General features: G+C 48.1%; 1 protein-coding gene across 2 annotated transcripts in view; it reads right to left on the bottom strand.

Annotated features, from left to right (window-relative positions):
* Positions 1-1,978: 1,978 nt before the first annotated feature.
* VANGL1 (VANGL planar cell polarity protein 1) overlaps positions 1,979-19,991 on the bottom strand; it is a 63,408-nt gene continuing 45,395 nt past the window's right edge. For both annotated transcript variants that reach the window (XM_075905819.1, XM_075905815.1), the window contains exons 5-8: positions 15,033-15,166; positions 11,700-11,832; positions 8,876-9,110; positions 1,979-7,173 (exon numbers count right to left, since the gene is read on the bottom strand). In XM_075905819.1, coding sequence (XP_075761934.1) covers positions 6,913-7,173; positions 8,876-9,110; positions 11,700-11,832; positions 15,033-15,166 — 763 coding nt within the window. In that variant the 3' untranslated portion in view covers positions 1,979-6,912. The remainder of the gene's footprint in view (positions 7,174-8,875; positions 9,111-11,699; positions 11,833-15,032; positions 15,167-19,991) is intronic.

Genomic DNA, 19,991 nt, shown 5'->3' on the forward strand with positions numbered 1-19,991 from the left:
GGGGGCAAGCCTATTGGCACCACTGCCTGCAAAACCAGGCCACATTGTTGTTCCTACAGTCTGCAACAAAATTGTACAAGGAGAACTGGTGATCAGATGTGCTGGAGGGCCGCTCCCCCTCAATCATCTGTTGCCAGCATCGGAGTTGAGTCTTTACCAGCTGGGTGTTGCAACCAGAGCTGTGGTAACAATGGCTTTTTCCTTTATTGCTGAAAAAGGGCTCGAGAGCTAGGCCTGTTTGAATATAACGGGGCCAGTACTCTTCAGACACCAAATGCATGGCCAGAGAACTGCTGCTCTAACTGTCCCTGGCTCCCCCTCCCCCGCTTAATGTCAGACTTTTGTGGACATCAGATTCCAATTAGGCGTCCCAATAGTTCGCAGAAGGGCTCCATGATTTGATTGTGTGCTGGGGAACCTGAGATGGAAGAAAACGAGAGAGCAGGTGGTTTTACCTGCTGGATTCCAACTCCTTTTCCCTGCTGCCAATAAACACTAGCCTCTCGTCCAATATTTCCTCCCGCAATTTAAATTTTAAGGCATTCCACACAACCACCTACAGTCTCGTTGTTCAAGTACAATAAATAAGCACATCCCCTATCATGGCATGACAGACTGAAGAGGCCTAGAATTCAGTAATGAGAGTGATTAGAGATTTAGCCTCAAAAGACTATGGCACTCATTTACAGTCACCTCTCTGGAGGTGTAAAGAACACTCCGAGGAAGAGCCATTTCTCAGACTGAAATAACCAAAGGAAGAACAGGCACACAGAGTTTCTGGTTTCAGTTTATTTTTCAGAATTTTACTGTACAAAATATGCAAAATGTAAAATGGTTTTTATATTTCAGTTCAAAAACAAAACCGTCCAGCTATAACTTAAGAGAACCCAGCTTGGAACAGAACAATTCACTCTGCTAGACACATAGTGCATTAACATCACAGACACCAGGAATTTGCTACTCAAGTTCACAACTGGGAAAAAAGCCAAAACAAAAACCAATTTCAGAATTTATTTCAGACCATGTATCACTGCAGTTCAAGTCACATGTGCAGCGAGAAGTTGGTTAGTGTCTATTCATTAGAAAAGCGCAACAGAACCCACCTTACTATATGCAGTTTGTGTAGAAAAAGGTATCAGGCTGTACATTACACAGTGATCAAAAGAAGTGTGTGGGAGTCAGGAGATCCTGTCCCCCGTACACAATAACGCTGTAGTCATTACAAGGTACAGGCACAGAGGAGTGTAAGAATCCTTCACAGATAGGTCTCCGTGCAGGCAGTGAACCACAGCAAAATGAACTGATGTGTGGCTCCCGAGTGAATTAGTTAGTGCTGGTGAAAGGTACCAAATCAACAGTCCAAGAGAATTAGGTCCTCAATGCACAGGACAGGCACAAGCGGCAGAGGCACAACACACAACACACTGCCCTGCCACATGGGGTAAAAATCCTGCCTCTGAGGCCTCTCCAAGAAGGGGGCCAGTTAATATTAGTGGCAGTCATGGTGTTGTAGAGACCTGGCCCAAGAGGAACCGAACAGATCAACACTGAAGTCACACAGGTTACGGAACACTTGTCAGATAGTAACTTTTGGTCATCATCTTCCATGGAGTCTGAGCTAGCAAAATGGGAGGTGAAGGATTTGTGTACCCATCCAATTACCTGCCCCCCCCCCCCCCCAATCCCCTTATAGAAGTATTTTTATGCCTCAGTCCCAAGAATGCTTCTCTTGCCATTCAGTCTTAATGGGCATTACTGAACATCCACTCCGGCTTCAAGCAGGAATAAAACACACGCCTACAATGGGACAGCACACACATACAAGCTGAATATGCAAAAGCAACAGGCATCTGCACATTCATTTCCTATTAATCTAAACTTCTATTGTGGCGTGGATTGAAAACTTTTGAAGACAAAAGTCTGGAGCCAGAATAAAGTTCTCCCCAAAGATCCAAGCTCAGGGTTTTTTTTTTAAACAAAAAAAAGGAGGTAGCACAGATTTGCTGGCTTTTTGAGTGGGATGGCTTGAATAAGTCTTCATACAAAGCAAGGTAAAAAGTTTTTTCAGGCTTCTTTTTTGTTAACTGTTGAAATAAATTCGCACCAACAAGAGTTTAAAGCAGTCCCCGGGGCTAAGGGGAGTTGCCAGTTTTTTAAGAAACTGGGGAGTGCTGTGATTTGATAGGGGGTTTTGGTGGAGTCCATGGAGGCAGGGACGGAGGGATTAGAAGTGTTTCCTGTAGCTGGGAGGCAAGAGTGGGATTAGGATGGGATCCCGGCCTCATCATGAGCTCCAGCCTGTGCTCCCCATGGTACCCATCCAGCCTGCTGCTAGTTCTTCCCCAAGCTCTTGGCCTGAGAGCAGGGAGATGGGAGTAGAGGCTGTGGTAACCAAGGAGGGAGAGGGTGTGTTCTTGGCAAATGAGACAGCAGGGGCGGTCAGCCCAGCAGAGGGCGGCGGGGAAGAGGACAGGAGTAGCCATGGGCAGAGGAGCTGAAAGCTGGTTTACGTTCCTCTCCACTGCCCCCCTATCCAAAGACACAAATGGCTTTCGTTATTCCTCTGCTATGGAGGACCAGGGGCTGCTATGCAGGCGCACGCTCGCTCAGACGCTGCTCTGCCAGGGCCGTGCCACGCCACCCTTTCGCTCTGCTTGCGGCCTCTATTCTCCTCAAGCACCCCTGCCCTCAAGGGGAGTGGGATTACCAGCAGCCACCAATTCTTCCACTACCACCCTTTCCTGCCATGGATTGAGGGTGTTTGCTGGCAACCGACACCCTGTCGCCCTGGCAGCAAGGGATGGCTGGGGAGCATATCTGCTCCACTTACCCTTCGAAGGGGGGAGCGCTGCCAGCAAGTGCCTTGCTCTAGGTGTATTCCACTTCTATTCCTTCCTCGCCCTGCAGAGCACAGAGGTGGCATGTTGAACCCACAGGCAGCGGTGAGAAAACAGCAGGGCTGCAGCTATGGTTGTGGGCTGCTCAGTTCATACTGCCTTTTGCCATGCCATGGCCCTGTGTTATGGGACTAGCAAGAACCAGGCGACGAGCATCTACCCTTTTGCGCCTATAAGTGGCCAGGCTCCCCAACGTTTTCACTGTCCGTTCACTCCACCCTACACATACCACGCTGCTGCAGAAAAGCCTCGTCTTTTCTGGAAGCCTCAACAAATCTCCATGGACCTCAAACTGGACCAGCAGCTTTGTTTGCACCTACTTGGGAGGTGCCCTGTTAGACCCCTCCCGCTCCCAGGCATTAGTATTCGACCAAGGGCCAAGATATGAAATAAAGTCTTCGGCAGCCCAAGCTACAGAGTGGGGAGCAGGGAAAACAACAGGGAGCCAGGAGATCACTCTCCTGTGAGCAACCGGCGAGCAAGTTCCTTAAGGAAAGGCTCAGCGGTACACAGACTTCATTCAACATTGTTCAATAGAAATCTCCTCAGTCACTTAGCTTACAGTCAAAGATTGGGACTCAATCACTTTAAAGTAGGTTTCCATTCATTTGATAACTTCCCAGTAAAAGAGAGGAAGGGGAATGGCATAAAACAGCCCCCTTCAGAGTAAACCACGCAGAGCCTTCACTGCACTGCATTTCCCGTGGACAAAGCAAGGACTGGGCTGGAATGCCAACGCTACCAGGCCGTCCCCCATACCTGATTCTCACCCACCATCTATCCACGGCAAGGGAAACCAGCTGCTTCCGTTTCACCGTTCAGGTTCTTGTCAGAAGCGAGTTTGCACGTTGTCAGCAAATCTCAAGTTATGTTACAAAGGTGAAGTTTAGCCTAACACTACCGCCCCGTGAGGTAGAAAGCATCATGGTCCCCCACTCTTTACAAATGGGGAAATAAAGGCCCAAGGAAGTGAAGTAATCTGCCTAAGTCTCACAGTGATTCCAGGGCAAAGCAAGGAATAAGTCCAGGCTCCCAGTCCCCCGGACCAACCACTATGCCCTCTTTCCTTCCAACCTCAGGGAAGTGCAAAAAGGAAAATGGCAAAGAGTAAGTGACCTTTTCTTTCAGGTGTAGCCCTCTCAGGTAAAGTAGGTTTATGCTGACAGCATCTCGTTCAGTGGCAGACAGGAATAGTGAGTGGCCCTTTGAACTGCAGCATGTAGCTTACGTAGCAGCTGTGAATACACTCGGCTTCTATTTGGTTTTGTGTTAAAGCCTTACATGCATTTAAAAACAGAAAGACAAGTTTCCCGAGCAAGGTGACTATCCAACAACTTCCAGGGCTGAGGTGGAAGGACAAGGATCACGAGGAAATTCTTATCAGGTGCTTTTGTTCTAAATTCACATGTCTGAGCCAACTGAGCCTGAATTCAGACAGTCACTTCAGCCCTGATCCATGCTTTATCCAATTTCCACCAAAGTCCCTGCCCCAGAATCTGATGGAGTCTCCTGCCCAGTCACACATGTTTTCCAGAAGTTAAAGGAACACACTTGCTATGAAGCGTCACACAATATTTTTTAAAAAATGGTACAAAACCAAAATGGTTTTTAAAATTAAAATACCGCAACGGCCATGACTGTTAGAAAGCCACCAGAGACTGCTCAGAAAGCCTGACAAAGAGCCATGCATACTCTAAGGCAGGGGGATTGTACAAAGATTGCTTGCAGGAGGGAGAAGAGATCTGCCCACAGACCAAAGGTAGGCAATAAGATGATGGCGGTTTGCCAGGGTTAGCCTCTGATGGGCCGACGCTGCTGTATTTACCTGTGTCTCTACAGATACGGGTACTTGCAGTTCCTGTTGGCTGTGGATTGCTGTTCTTGGCCAATGGGAGCTGCAGGAAGCAGTGCAGACTGGGACACCACTTGCCACAGCTCCCTTTGGCTGGGAAGGGCGATCTGCGGCCAATGGGAGCTACAAGTACCGTACCAGCGAGGGGGGGGGGGCAGGTAAATACAGCACCGGAGGCCTACCAGGGACTAACCCAGGCAAAATGGATCCGACCCATGGGCCGGTATTTGATTGCTGCTGTCATAGACTCATCTCCCTCCATATCCTGCCAACTTCCCCCCATGTAATTTGGCTTCTTTATCATTAGTGATGCATAAATACAAACGGGGTACAGTCCTTATAAAGCCCATAGAAGATATCCAACACCAGCAGGACGGGCCTGGCAGAGCACAGATAGGCCCAAGCTTGAAAATCACCACTTTAGGCCTTGGTTCAGCATAGACTTCAATGGGACCGGCTCAAAGTGACGCACATGTTGAAGCACCTTGCCTTGGTGTGCTAAACATCTGTCTGTAATGAAGCCAGACAAGCAGAGCGAAGACATTCACTTTGCAAGAGGCCCAAGCCATGAAATCCCACTCCAGATCGGGATCCAAACTTCCCCGGAGTGTGGTGGTCGCCTGAGCCTGGGGTTTTGGTTTAGCTCAGGACAGAAGCAGAAGCTGGCTGTAGAGAGGAGACCTGGGTCCAAAGACTTTGTGAATTCAGAGCGTGGGCTGTGGGTTCAGACTCAGAGGTTGTTTACGCCCAGCTTTAAAAACCTTAAACCTATTTAAAAATCTTAAGAACAAAACCGCACTGACAGAAAAAAGCGCCTTACAAAGTAAGTGCTCTAGAGAGCTAAGTGCCCCTCCACCAAGAACAGACAAATTCCAGGCTAGCTTGGTGAGCAATACCATGCAAACGGTCAAGAAATTTAAAAAAACAAAGCTACAACAACATATCACCACTGTATGGTCTCTCTCAGCTCCGGGGGTACGATGGAAGGTACATACTGCAGTGCATTTGTGTATATTGTCTTAAGGAACTGTGGCACCCAACTACATGTGTCAGCCAAGGTCTGCCCTTCCTCTACTCACTCACTCTGTGGGTCAGGTGGGGACAGGGACTAATTGTCCCCCCTTCCTTCGAGATGCACTTGAAGCCCTCCTAGAGTAGGATACTGCCACTCCTGCACATTCACCCTTCGTTCAGGACCAGGCTGCCAGGGTTAGGTAAACTCCACACCCACCTTCAGGGGAATGTTTACCCAGCCGTGCTGTAACTGTGCAAATATATCGCGAGCGCTCGGGGTGGGGAAGAGGCGATAACACGACTGACCCCAGTGGTGCCGTTGCTAGAGAGACGCGTTCAGAAAGCTGCCAGGGGGACAGAAAGGAGAGAGCACGTGGGACAGTCAGCTTAGTGGGGCAGGGATCGGAGATCAAGGGGGTGACAAGGAGTCGTGTCACACAAAATCCCCTGACGTCTCATTAAGACAACTGGCAACAATTCAAACAGCTGCCAAATGAGCCAGGCCCATACAACGAGCAGCAGCACAAGCAACTGAAGAGACTGAAGGAACCAGATGGCGGAACCCACCCCTGCTGCCCTGTGGCTTAGACAGGTGCAGTGCTGTGGGAGAAGAGCAGCCCTGAGGGAGAAGGGCTCTCCAACCCCAAGGCAGCCTAGTTTACAAACAACTGTCAAGTCTCTCCCCACCCACCACCCTTTCCATTCCGAGCAGAGGGGAGCTGTAAATTCGCCCTCACATGCAGGCTTCTACAAGTGAAAGAAGGCTGCGTCCCCATGGAAATCTATACGCGCAGGATGCAGAGGCCAGGTCTGGACGGAGTAAAGGAGCCGCACGCACATGGATCACTGTAAGGCCGGGTTCCAAAGCAAATAGAAAGGCCGTGTTAGTTCACACAGTCTACAATGTGTCTGGAAAACAAGGACCATTCTGTCTGAGCTAACTCAACCAAGTTGCCAAGTCACCTTTTCAGATATTTCTTTCTAGAGAAAGATCCCAACCCACTTCCCCTCCCCTCACCCCATCCCACCCTCCTTCCAAATAAAGTGCAGATGGTCAAATATTACTGGTCTGTCATCTGCCAGTTTCAGTCAGCATTGGGGAAACAAAACCCAAAAAGCACAAAACGGAGAGAGCACTGCCCCAACGCCCTAAACCGAAGTCTCAGACTGCAAGCGAAGGACAAATTTGTGAGATTTGGGGTCTATGAACTCTTCCGAGAGTTTGATGAAGGGGATTTTCTTCACATTAATTACAAGGCTGAAGTCCAAGCACTTGAGAACAAAAACGACACCATCCCTTAATCCACTCGTGACCGCTTCTTCACTGACCAGCGTCCACTGCTTGGCGAACCAGCGCTCTCGGTCATATTGGAGGGTTGGACCTGGATTGAGGTAACGCTCCAGGAATGCCTAGACAGAGAAAGAGAGAATGAGACTGAACTGGTGCCGGGAAACTCCACCCCCCATGACTCAAGTCTGCCTTGACACTTCCATTCAACCTCATGGTGTAACCTTGCAGACGGAGGTATTCCCTGCAGTAAATTGTTTCAGCCAGCCCTCTTAGTTAGTCTTCCTCTCCTCCTGCCAGTTCCTCCCCCACACACTGGATAAGTGGCCAGCAGCTAGAGATTTTCTTTATCACCATCCCAGGCCGTTCACAAAATTGTTACTCCAACTTGGCAATTTCATCATTGCCTTTTGAACACCAATGCAGCATGGGTGAAAGGTCTGTCATTCCGGGTGGGCAGAGGCATCTCTCTCCAGAAAGAAGCCGCGTGGGCAAGGAGCAAGGCACGATTTCCCTCCTCATTGGTCCATCCTCAACCTGAAGAAATCCCCTCTCCAGGTGGGAGGAGATTTCTGTCTCCATGACCCACTCAGTCCTTGGCAGACTTTACTCAAACACCTGGCAGAACAATCCTCGCTTGAAGCGGTTTACTTGATATCACTGTATTTTGAAGTCCCCGGAGCAAACTCAGGGGGCAAGTTCTGCTTCAACACATCTAAGACCAAGTGCTCACAGGGATTCAAATGCTGGTAGAAGGTCATAAGAGACCCCCTCTGAAAGCCGGGCTACACGCCCATCCTGCCCACAGCGTCTCTGCTACGGTCACAGATGGTTACTGGTTCCAGGTAAGATAGGGGCCTTTATCCCAGAATGGACTCTATGTGAAGTACCAAGCCACTTACAAGGCTCACTTCCCCCAGCCCTCAAATAAAGCCCCTGGCAGCCATTTAACAATTGCGCAGGAGCTCAGGGCAGGAAGTGAAGCACAATCATTAAGGAGGCAGAATGCAGTGATGCGAACTGGGGTTTTGGCCAGGACATGAAGATGGACCCTCCTATCCATGCACACACACAAAACACCATGGGGTCTTCAGCAACCACAGCTCCTTGGTTAGAAACCCAATCCAAAGATCAGCATCCCTGACGGAGTTATTTCTCCAGAAGCGCAGCATCTCCTCCGCTCCACTCCTCCCACCACGCGAGGGCACAGAGCTACAGCTCTCAGTTCCGAGCTCTGCTCCCTGCAGCCACCTGTGCTTTCCTTGGAGAGCTCCAAACCAAGGTTCAGCCAGGTCTGACCCCACTGAACTTGATAAGAATCGAGATCACAGCTTGAAAGGCAGACGGGAACAGCGGCGGTGGGGTCCGAGTACATTTTAAGACTTAAACCCAAGTTACAAGCAAAGGACTGAGAGAGTACGTCCACACTGCAACACTATTCCGAAATAACTTAGTCCATGTCTACACAGCAGGCAGTTATTTCAAAATAATGTCAAAATACTGTCAAGCTGGAGTCCTTCTTACTCTGACTTCTATAACCCTCATTGTACGAGGAGTAAGGGAAGTCAGAGGAAGAGGGCGCTATTTCGAAATAAATGCCGTGTAGATGCTCCCAATTTCGAAATAAGATACGCCATTGATGTAGCTCAATTTGCATAGCTTATTTTGAGTTAAGCCCTGCCGTGTAGACGCATCCGAACATTCCCACTGCATCTTCAACAGCAGCCCTCAAACCTCAGTACTCTCTGTCTGTGCCCCATTTACTCCTACACCCTCCTCCCCTGCCCATCAGCGCTCTGGCTGTCGTGCGGAAGGCAATGTTACCTTGGGCGTCATGTTGTTGGTGATGCAGAAGGACAGGTGCTGCAGGATGCTCTCCATGCTGTGGTAGTGCTGCTGCCGGGTGGTGCGGAGGTATTTCTGCAGAGCCCTTGCCATGGATGGGAAAATGGCCTGGGCTGCCTCGCGGGGGTCCATTACTTCACCCGGAGCCTTCTGCTGTTCCTCTGCCTGCAGACGTTTAATATGAGTGAAAGCCTCTTCCACTGCGACCACAAGCCTGAAAACAAAGACAAGGGCAAGCCAGAGTCACCACCGGGAGGAAGGACACTTCCGTGGTGCAGGCGCAGACCGCTTGGACGTTAAGGGATCTGGACTCATGTCCCAGCGGCAGAGCTAGGAACAGTCAAACAAGTCATTTAGCCCCTTCTACAGAGAAGAAAGGGGAAACATGGAGAGGTGAACTGGAGGTTTTTCTTTTCTTGAACTAAAAGCCACCATTAACACCCAAAAGTCCTTGGCCCCAATCCTGCAATCAGGCCCCGAGACAGTCCTACTTCCAGTTGCAACTTTGGCCCACAGCTGTTCTTAGGGTGTGTCCATTGACAGAGCCATGTAGATTAGGCAGGACGGCAAAGGGAAATGAAGCTGTGATTTAAATAATCGCCGCTTCATTTAAATCAAAATGGCTGCCGCGCTGTGCCGATCAGCTGATTGTCGGCACAGCGCAGCAGTCTAGATGAGGATCTGCAGAGCCCAGAAACGAGGCTTACAGGATCTGCCGACTAAGGATTCTGGGGTCAGCAGATCCCCGTGTAGACTGCCGCGCTGTGCCGACAATCAGCTGATCGGCACAGCGCGGCGGCCATTTTGATTTAAATGAAGCAGTAATTATTTAAATCGCAGCTTCATTTCCCTTTTTCGTGTAAACTAATCTACATGGCTCCGTCAACGGAGCCATGTAGTTTAGACGTACCCTTACAGGCTATGTCTACACTGCACGCTTATTTCGAAATATCAGAGTGCACATCTACACAGCCAAGCCCGTTATTTTGAAATAATGGACTTCTTACTCAGACTTCTGTAACCCTCATATCACGAGGAGGAAGGGAAGTTGAAGGAAGAGTGTAGACAGCCCCTAAAGCCCAGTTAAGCTACTTTGACTTCAGCTACGCAATTAACGTAGCCAAGGTCGCATAGCTTAATTCGATTTTAGCCTGCAAGTGTAGACGTACCCATATTGAGTCCAGGGGTGTGAGAGTACTGGACTGAGCATATGTCACATTGGGACCCATAATCTCCACACATCTATCTGTGTTCAAGATTTGCTTTCTAGTCCCTTTTATACAAGCTGGGGTGCAGGCCTCAGGTTCCTGGCAGGTTGCCCACGGGGGCCCTGCATCCAGGAAGGGCTGGGTTCCCTCTCCTACCTCAGAACACTTGCAGCCAAGAACGCATCCTATGCAGCCATCCTTGTTTCAGCACAGCTGTGCAAACAAACTCAGACCACACTGGAGCAAAGCAACACAGATGCCAGAGAATGTTCAAAAGCTTAACAAGCAAAAAGAGAGTCGTGCAGTGAAAGGACAACTGTCGGGCTACAGAATCCTCGCACTGGATGAAGTGACTGGGACTAAGTCACTAATAACGACTTGTCTTCAATGCTCTGCCGATAAACCCGTTAGCTATGAAAGCGAGGAGCAGCAGGACTGTCAGCCTGATCACGCGTATGAAGACAGAAGTAGCAGAGACGAGCCAGAGATACAGGAAGCTGCCGACAGATACGTGCAGGGAACAGCAGGAGGCCTCCACAGCTGTGTAGTGAGGTTTTGATGTTTGTAGTGAGATTCCCCACGTACATGCCAGCAGGCTGTGCCTTCCGCTAAATGACAGTTTGTCTTTGAGCCAGCAGCTGCTCCAGCTGGGCACGTTGAAAAAGACCCAAGTTGCTAGATGACATAGAAGGAAGTCTGTGCAAGCCCAGAGACACAGGCTCTACTGAGAGACTGGGGAAAAGCCTGACTAGGGGGCCAGGCAGAGCCAGCATGGAGACAGACACTGTCCTAGCACTTAACTGCTGACTCTAAACTGTCAGTCAGGACAACTTGTTTAATCCCCCTGGTTACGATGGAAACCTCCCATCTGCGACTCAGCTCAGGGACTCAGTCTACAGCAGGTGGCCTGCCTGAAACAATAGCTCGGAGGAGCTGCCGACCCAGGTTAGCTTCATTTGGCTGTTAATGCCGAAGGCCGGTCACACCCCGTAATCAGCAGGCTGAACTAGTTTCCACAGAGGACCATTCCAGCAAAAACATCTAGCTATTCTGGGATCACACCTCCCCTCCCCGCTCTCTACCAGACTGGTTCAGATGGGCCGTAGGACTACAGTGTTTAAGCGAAATTGTTCTATTGCCACATCAAATGCTTCACTCGCCTACTTGTGAAGGAGGGGAAATTCCTCCCTGTGGCGACCTGGAGGCACTGACAGTGCTATGGATACAGCCCTTGGGTTACTTGAGGATATAATGGGATTTCATGCACGGAGCTATTATGGATGTCAAGCACTAGACCCTCCCCTAATCCGTCACATTCTGTTAGCTGATGTGGAACACTGACACATGTTCTTTGCTTATGTACTTCCCTAAGCGCTTTCTGTCAGAGCGCCGTTGCTGCCGCTGGATGTCTGCTTGATCCTATACTTATTAATATCCTTTATTTATATCAAACACTCAGTCTCTTAAACGAAAGTCTCTCAGCCCAATTCCCCTCTTTTCTCTCGGGCCTCCTGAGGTGTTTGGATTTGGTTAGAGACCAGATCCAAACCGAGTGTGGCAGGCGAACAGTTGCAACGCAAAGGAGACAGCATTACCTTGCACGGCGCTTTTTAACTCTGCGATCATGGTCTGCTTCTTCATAGTAAAGCTCGTTGTGACTGGAGTCTCTGCGCCGGGCAGCGGCAGCGATCATGGCCCGAGACTGGCTGGCAGCATTGTTACCTGGGCCTTCAAAGGGAAATAGATGTATGAGGAAGACTTTACCGTTACCGAGCGGGAGCTAAAAGTTTCAAAATCCAAGTGCACCTGTCACGGGCAATTCGTGGGCCAAGTGGGGCTGTTCCTCCCCAAGGCTCTGGGGGAGGCAAAAACCCTCCCTAGACCTTATCAGTCCCTGCAGATACTCCCCCATGGGGAAGTGTGCATATGGAGGGAGTATTTCCTATCCACTCCAAATGCCACAGCCAGCAGAGATGGGAGGGAGAATTCAGAAGGGACGAAGCAGCCAAACAGTTACAGAGACTGACTACACAGACAGAGTGCTAAGGATGTTACTTACCATCCGCTATATACATTTTCAGTTTGGCCACAAGGGCAGCTGGAACACATCACATTTCAGCAACAAGACAATGAGAGAGCACACGAGGAGTTGGAAGGGGGTGAGGGAAGGAGACAGACAGAAAAGAAGAACATCAAGAGACATGGAGACAACAGCCACGCACAGGAAAATACAGAGCTATGCTGCCATGTCTGGGCAGTGGCATCATCTTTAGACAAAAGACAGACACTTTCAAAAGCATGGCTGCTGTCAGAGAAGTGACTGCAGGATGTAAGTCGGGGTGACATACTGCGGGGCTGGAAGTTACATCTTTCTCAAGAGCTTTTATCCCTCTCAGCAGAACCCTCCCAGCTCTAGGAAAGGGAGCTAAAATCTTCCCTACATTGCACATCCATAACAGCTAAGTATCCATCACTTGTTTACGAGTGATGCTTTAAAATGCAGGAACAGCTCAGGTAGTTCTGGGATCCCACATGCAGCTTGTAGTTAGGAATGTAAAATCCCATGTAATTGGTTAACTGGATCAGCCCCTGCCTGTGGCGGGCCCCCTGCGGGACGGACCCACGGAGCAAGCCACAGCAGGTGGGGAGCTGCTCCAGCCCCCAATGGTTAACCAGTTAAACATTCACATCCCTACTTGCAGAGCTATTAGTCAAGGGAAAGCGTTATTTGATGCTCATACAGAGCACAGTAGATCTGGAGTCAGAGGAAGAGGCCTATAAAACAACCCCCCAAATGCACATGGTTTTAACAGCCACTTTTCTGACTGTAACTATGTTTTAAGAGCCAGTCAACGCCATTAAACAGGCAGTGTTTAAGCATGATCAATTCTGCAGGGTAGACAGGCCCAGGAATGCTCTGCTTACACAGTAAGAGCTGTTTTTTCTTCAAAAGAACGTAGTTTCCAAGAAATCAATTTGATGTGTAATGGTGGAAAGTCTAGGAATTCAAACAAACAGCTTCTCAAGAGTAAACACTATAGATTTCATTTGACAGCCTTACTGTGTAGTGGTACGGCTGAGGGAAGGTGCAGTTGCAGTTTGGTTTAGGGGTTATTAATACTGATTCATCAAGCATGGTGATGAAAATACAGCCTTTGGAAAAGCTCCCATGTTGCCAGTACAATAGGAACTTAAGCAAGACCTTCCCCCCCCCCTTGGCTGCTGTAACACCAAACTCAATGACTGCCAACAAATTAGGGGTCTTAACAGCATTACTGTCCTCTCACGCGGCGAGCATGCGAGACAGATTGTGCTACTGCCAAAAGAGTCCTGGCTGGAGCTACACAGTCCCCTTAGTAAATCCACGGGAATTCTACTAAAGGACATGCTTCTGTGCCACAGAGTTCAGTGTGCATTAAAAAAATCCTGCTGCATAGCAAGGGAAACTATTCAAAACCTTTGCAAATTCTGGGATCGCACAGTAGTTTACAATGGCTAAAACCCTTATATTCATTATGGAAATAAAGCCAAGAAGTACTAAGACGCCAAGGAATTGGCAATTATTGTAAGATGCTGTGTTAGAAGCCACTAATGCCAGAAATAAATGCTTTATGCCACTGGAAAGTCAAGAGTTCCTACTATCCAATGGCACAAAGCATGTGTTTCCAGCTCTGGCCAGACAGCAAGATTTTGGAGCTGAAAAAACATCCCACACAGATGCCTAGCTTGCTTTTATCTACTCGAGTTCTAACAAGACTTTAAACTATGCTAGCTCACAGAGCTTGTACCCTGAACCCCTTCCTGCACCCCAACTTCCTGTCCCAGACTCAACTGAGAGCCCCTCCCACACTCCAAATTCCTTAGCCCAAGACCAGAGCCTGCACCGAAACCCTCTGCCTCTGCCTGGTGAAAGGGAGGGAGGATGGGGAGGAGGGAAGAAGGAAGGGAGGAGGAGTGAGCAGGGGCAGGGCCTCAGAGAAGGGGCATGAAGGAGGTGGGGCAAGGATGTTTAGGTTGAAGTAGATCCTGGATTGCACTTAAATTCAAAAAGTGATCTTCTTAAAAAGAATGGAGATCACTGACCTACAGGCATTGTGTGAAAGACAGGGCAGAAGGCTTAGATTCATCTCACACATTCCTGCTGTGTGTGCAAAATAGCTACTTTCTGCAAAGTCAAATCCGCTCTGAACACACCCTGTGGCAAAGCCTTTCAGTGCTAATCCACTCATGTGCAACGCAGCCCTGATTTTCCCAACTCCTGTCAGATTAAGGTTGACTGGGTTTCCAGGGACAGCCTCTCTCCTTTGTATTTTAGCATCAACCCTTTAGAGTTTAAAAGCTTTCCCAAAGAACTGAAGCTACCCAATTACTGGAACACCTGATTTTATCAAGGCTATGGGTGTCCTGACACAATTTAGGCTTGTTTAAACCTAGCTAATTTAGATTAAATGAGGTGATTCATATTCGGTTTAAATCAGGTTCAGAGGGGCCATACAGGGTTTTTAAAAGGTTTAATTACGTCTATTATGAAAAAGAAACCCTTTAAATTGAAGATAAACCCTAAACTCCCAAAGTTTTGCAGGACACTCCACGTGTCTCAGGGACTCTGTATATATACCTATAAAACACCATACTCACCCAGGCTGTGTGTCAACTAGAGAGTGTGAGCACATTTAAGTTAATACTTACTAGCTAAACCTGACCTAAACTTAACTACTTTCCCTAGCCAAGACAAAGTTCTATTGTGTTTTGGTAGTCGGATATGATTTGGGACCAACCTACTCAGCACTGTGAGGAGGACTGCTAACAAGAGATAAGACTCATGGATGGTGAGGTGGTAGGCATGTGCCTGGAACAAAGAAATACAAGGCCTGTTCTTTTCTCCACCAACCCTACATCGATTTCAGCAACTATTCCACCTCACCTACCATCCACATTGTAGACTTTCAGGCCAGCCATGTGTTTGGCCGCGCGGGACTTGGAGGCCAGTAACAAGCTCGGATTATAGACGGTGAAATCTCTGTAGTAGTTTTCCAAAACCACCAAGGCAGCTCGCTGGATGCTAGAAAGAAAAGGCAATAAAACATTTCTAAAACAGACAACATTTGATAGAGGAACACAGATAACAATGTTAATTGGAAACAGATGATTAATGTCATGGCACTGTGTACTATGCAATTCTACAACTGGCAAATCTGTCACATTCCACTATTGGTAGAACTGAGCACCAGGGTTTCAATTTTGCGCAAAGTGTTTGTCTTACAGTTGCTAAGACAAGCTTCTTAAATGCAAACAGGGTATAAACAGACACAGGATCGTATTCAAATCTGCAGACAGCCTGGAACAATAGCTCATCTCACTTTGGCCTTGCCTAGACCAGAACTTAGAATGCAGTACTAGCATTCTAAAGAATCCTCTGAACTGTCATGCATGCTTAAATTCGACACTTTACACCTAAGCTTAAACAAAGACATTAATTATCATTACAAAGATAGCTTCCCCAGTTATCACCTCTAATATCATTAACTCACAGACATTTACCTCCCCCCCCCGCCCATCATCTGTTCTGAAATTTGATTTGTCCTTTTCACATGTGTCCATTTTTTTTAATTGTATCCTTTGGTATATATGGTTATGACAATTTTCTTCCACTATTTGATGAGGAGGTGGGTCTGGCCCTCGAAAGCTCATCACCTAATAAACCATCTTGTTAGTCTTTAAAGTGCTACATAGTCCTGTATTTTGTTTCAGCTGCACCAGACTAACACGGCTACATTTCTATCACTATTGTACTAGCATGTTAGCTAGCCAGCCTGCCCCTTAGGTGGAGGCACTGGTTCAGTACTGACTGATGCTTTCCCTTCTAAATCCTCCAATCCACACCACTTCTTGCAGCACCTAATTTCCTGAGATGTCTCCCACGCCCTCCAAGTACGGACATGGCGCAATCTTCACAGCTTATGAGATCAGATAAGATCATAGCCTGAGGTAATCTCACTGCATTAGCAACACTCACAATTTCTGATTACATCCCACACATGGGCAGGGACATAAAACAGTGTCACCTCCTCTGAGTTGGCTTCTACTCCTAAAATCGCAGCCAACACGAGCAAAACAAACACAAAAGTGCTCAGTTATAAGATTTCTTTTCCTCATAATCAGCTTGTCAAGCAAATATAAAGACAGGCATTGTTCAAAGACATTCAAAGCTGAAGTGTTTCAAAAAGAGCCAAGGCCTAGGGTTAAATCAGGCACCGTGCAGGGAGATGCACTACAAATTAGCTCCCACCACACAGCTCTGCTTTCCCGAGCATCTCCTTCAGCAGACTGTCAGTGGTGATTTCTTCTGAGGGGAACCCGCCAAGAACTTCAGGCTGGTATGACTCAAGAAACAACAGCTGGATTTTTAGTCTCGCCTCTACCACTGACTCGCTGCACGAAACTGGTTAAGTAATGAAAAGTTACTTATGCTGTGTTTAATGTTGATAAAAACTACGCTATTCTGAGACTCCATAATAGACAGTCTTCCTGACAAAGCCAAAATCCAGATGCCCGTTCGACTACCAAGGGTTAGAGGAGTAATGTGAAGAGCAAGCTATGCCTCTTTCATTGTGGCCTTCTTCATTGTTTCCAAAGTCTCAGAGGGGGACCCGTGGTAAGTCAGTAACTGAAAAAACTATAAAAACTACAGTCTTGCAGTACCTTAGAGACTAACAGAACGTGTAGATGGCATCATGTAGATGGCATCATGGGCACAACCCAAACAGCTAACTTACTTTCCTTATCTGTGTAGATTTTCAGGGTTAAATTTTCAAAGTGAATAGTGATTTTTAGACTCAATTCTCAGAAGTCCAACTCGAGACACCTGAAAGGAGCTGGATTTTCAGAAGGCGGGTGCTTGCCACTTTCGGACGGGTCCCTTTCTACATGGACACCAATAAAATATCCCCGTCAGTGAAGCCTGTTCAACTACAGGTCCCTCCTGACTCCACAATTGGTACAGACCATGTTTAAAGTTTTATGGTTTTCTATGTCCTATCAGCCTAATTCTGACTCTCATATAGTCACATGGGCATCCAATTAGGAAACAGCTAGAATGTTATTTGTAGGGCCTTTGTTGTTTGTTTTAAAGCCAAATTCTCTATAATTTTTTAAAGACACCAACAGCACAGTTTAGAAAATTAGAAGGATTACAATAACTAGAAGAGTGAGCCAGTGGTTGAATCAGAGCCTCTGGGCTGTATTGCTCAGCCTTTCTACCCACATCAAGAGGGAGCATTCCCCGCCACTGTGCAGTTGGACATCTTCTGCTGTTCTACATTACAAGCTATAAAACAACACGGATCCCCCACCCCAAACACACAGCCATCCCTTCCCACAGCTGGGGAGAAAGGGCACAGAGAAGGAATGCATTTGTGCAAATGAGAAGGCGGGACGACATGGACAAATGTATTCAGTGCAAGATGCAGGGTCTAGTGCAGCCCTAAGTGGATCAAAAGCCTTAGAATGGGTAAGTGAACTGCCTACAGTAAAATGCTCACTAGACACATAAAATTCAGCTCGGATTCCACGTTCTCTGGGACTTTCTGCTGCAGACCAGTTATACTGCTGCTGCTTTAGTAATGCACAGAACAGTGGCTGCTGCAGAGAACCCTCTCCTCTCCGCCCACACTCCATGGACTCTAGCGCAAATGGACACTGGCTAGGTTCCCAGGCCCTCGTGTGCTGAGGTTTTCCTGACAGAGCATCTCTCCAGGGAGCTCATCCCTGTGACAGCTGGTAACACTTCATGCGGCACCCCTGCAAGTTAACTTTCCTCCCCTTTCCAATTAAAATAAAGGGCTGGGCTGAAACTTTCTGCGCGCTGTAACTGAAACGACCCACTCGGGTGGTTGCAGTGGGAAGCCTCACCCGGACCCTACATATAACAGCAGCCACCAGAACAGGCTACAAGGGTGGTGGACAGACTGTGGCTCAAGGGCGGCATGCAGTCCATCAGGGGTTTGGGTGTGGCCAAAGAGACATTTTGTTAACTGCTGCCCATGCGCAGGGCTGCCAAATTCCCCTGGTTTCTGTCTGTGTGGTTTTTTTTCCTACTAGCACAGCTAAAGTGATACACACGTAAAGCAAGAAAGGAGGAGCATACTGACTGCACACAATTGCTGACTGTGAAAGCCGTGTGCTCCCTCTGCGTCCAATGCGCCGCTACGCTTCAATCGGCACACCCTGCAAATTCTAGGTATGCACGCACAGTTGGCACAACTACCCAATCCTGGGAAATCATCTTGGTTATAACAGTGATGTGACCCCTCATGTGGTTCACTCACTAGCCTAGGTTGCTCCTCACTGGGCTGCAAGATAAAGCACACTCTAACATGCCAACATACTACAGCATAAAGTAACCCTCACCAAGAGTTTCAAAGTGTTTTACAATATCAGCTCAACTTCAAATCACTGCTCGGGCAAGGCAGAAGTTACTTACCATTTAGGCTGTGGCCCCAGTAAAACCAGGGTATTCCAAATATAGACAAGGTCCTGGATACTGTGATGTGAAATCAGTAAGGGGGTCATCTTGGAGCACGCTGCGCATAGGGGAAGCCAATAAGCAGATGTAACAGAAGAACACTACTATAGCAGCATCTTGCTTCTGAGGATTGCAAAGCCCTTTACAAACAGTAACGAATTATGTTTTACAATGTTCCCCCGGAGGATGGACTGGTTGTGTGAAACTGTTTCCACACTTCCCCCTCCTGCCACAGGTACCTCAAGAGCAGCCACACTTGAAACTTGTTGCTAAAATGTGATTTCAGCTAGAGGAGAGGGCGGAATGCTTTGCAACTTGGAAGCCAAAATGGCCTTAATCTTGGCATCAGTTGACGGACTTAATCACGCAGTGACTGACGTCTCTTTTCAAGGAGAAGATTCTTCTTTGAGGCTCTGCAGAAGGCAGGAAATGCTATCCCAGCACTTATGTCCAATTCAGGTCCGCAGCAATCCATAGCGCCCAGAGAAGCAGAGGTAGACTTTTAATCACTGAGTCCTTATGCTCCTTTGCAGCACCAGGGGTAAGGTTGAGCAAAAGTTTCTGAAGAGTCAGCTCTAAACAAAGTATCTATAATCCACATGTGAGCACAGTTGGGCCTGACAACTCCTGTGCCCGTTGAAAGCCGTGGATAGTGCTGGAGGAGCCATTTGTTCCTGAGAGAAAGTTTCTCCCCCACATGACCTACTTTTAAGTTTTCAAGTGCTCTACAATCTGGCACAATTCACTGAAACTGGGGTGAGGTAACTGAGAACAGACGAGCTCTGTGCACTACAGTCACACGATACGGAGATCAGGCAGAAGTAGGAACCGGGGAAACTCTGCTCTGGATACTCAAGGAAAAGCTCAGGAACACACCCACTCATCGGACAGCTTAGGGAGGATGGTGCCAAAATGCAATTCCATTTTGTGAATGGATGTGAATGGTTAATCAGTTAATTGGTAGGTAAGCTTCCCCCTAAGGCTTACGGGTTACAGTTAACTAGCTGTAGGGCCTGCAGGGCCTGCCATGGGTGGAGGGTGCTCCAGCCCGGCCCGGAGTAGCCCCTGCCTGTGGCCGATGGCCTTTATAGCACCTCCCCCACCCCGCACCAGTCACCTTTTAATTGATTAACCATTTAAAATGAACATTAAACCGGTTAACTACTTTAATGGGATTTTACTATGAGTTCCAGTTCCATTCGAGGCAGATTCCTCTAAGAAGTTTTGTGCACATGGGCTCTATATGCAGTCTAAGACTATGGCTAGTATCTACAGAGATGTGGCATCACTGGGCTGCCCTGCGCTCGTCTAGCATAGGCAATCGACAGCCAGTCTAAAACATAAAGGTCTGCTGGGCACTCAT

Source organism: Pelodiscus sinensis, chromosome 1, assembly GCF_049634645.1.
Source record: "Pelodiscus sinensis isolate JC-2024 chromosome 1, ASM4963464v1, whole genome shotgun sequence".
In the NCBI taxonomy this organism is placed as follows: domain Eukaryota; kingdom Metazoa; phylum Chordata; order Testudines; family Trionychidae; genus Pelodiscus; species Pelodiscus sinensis.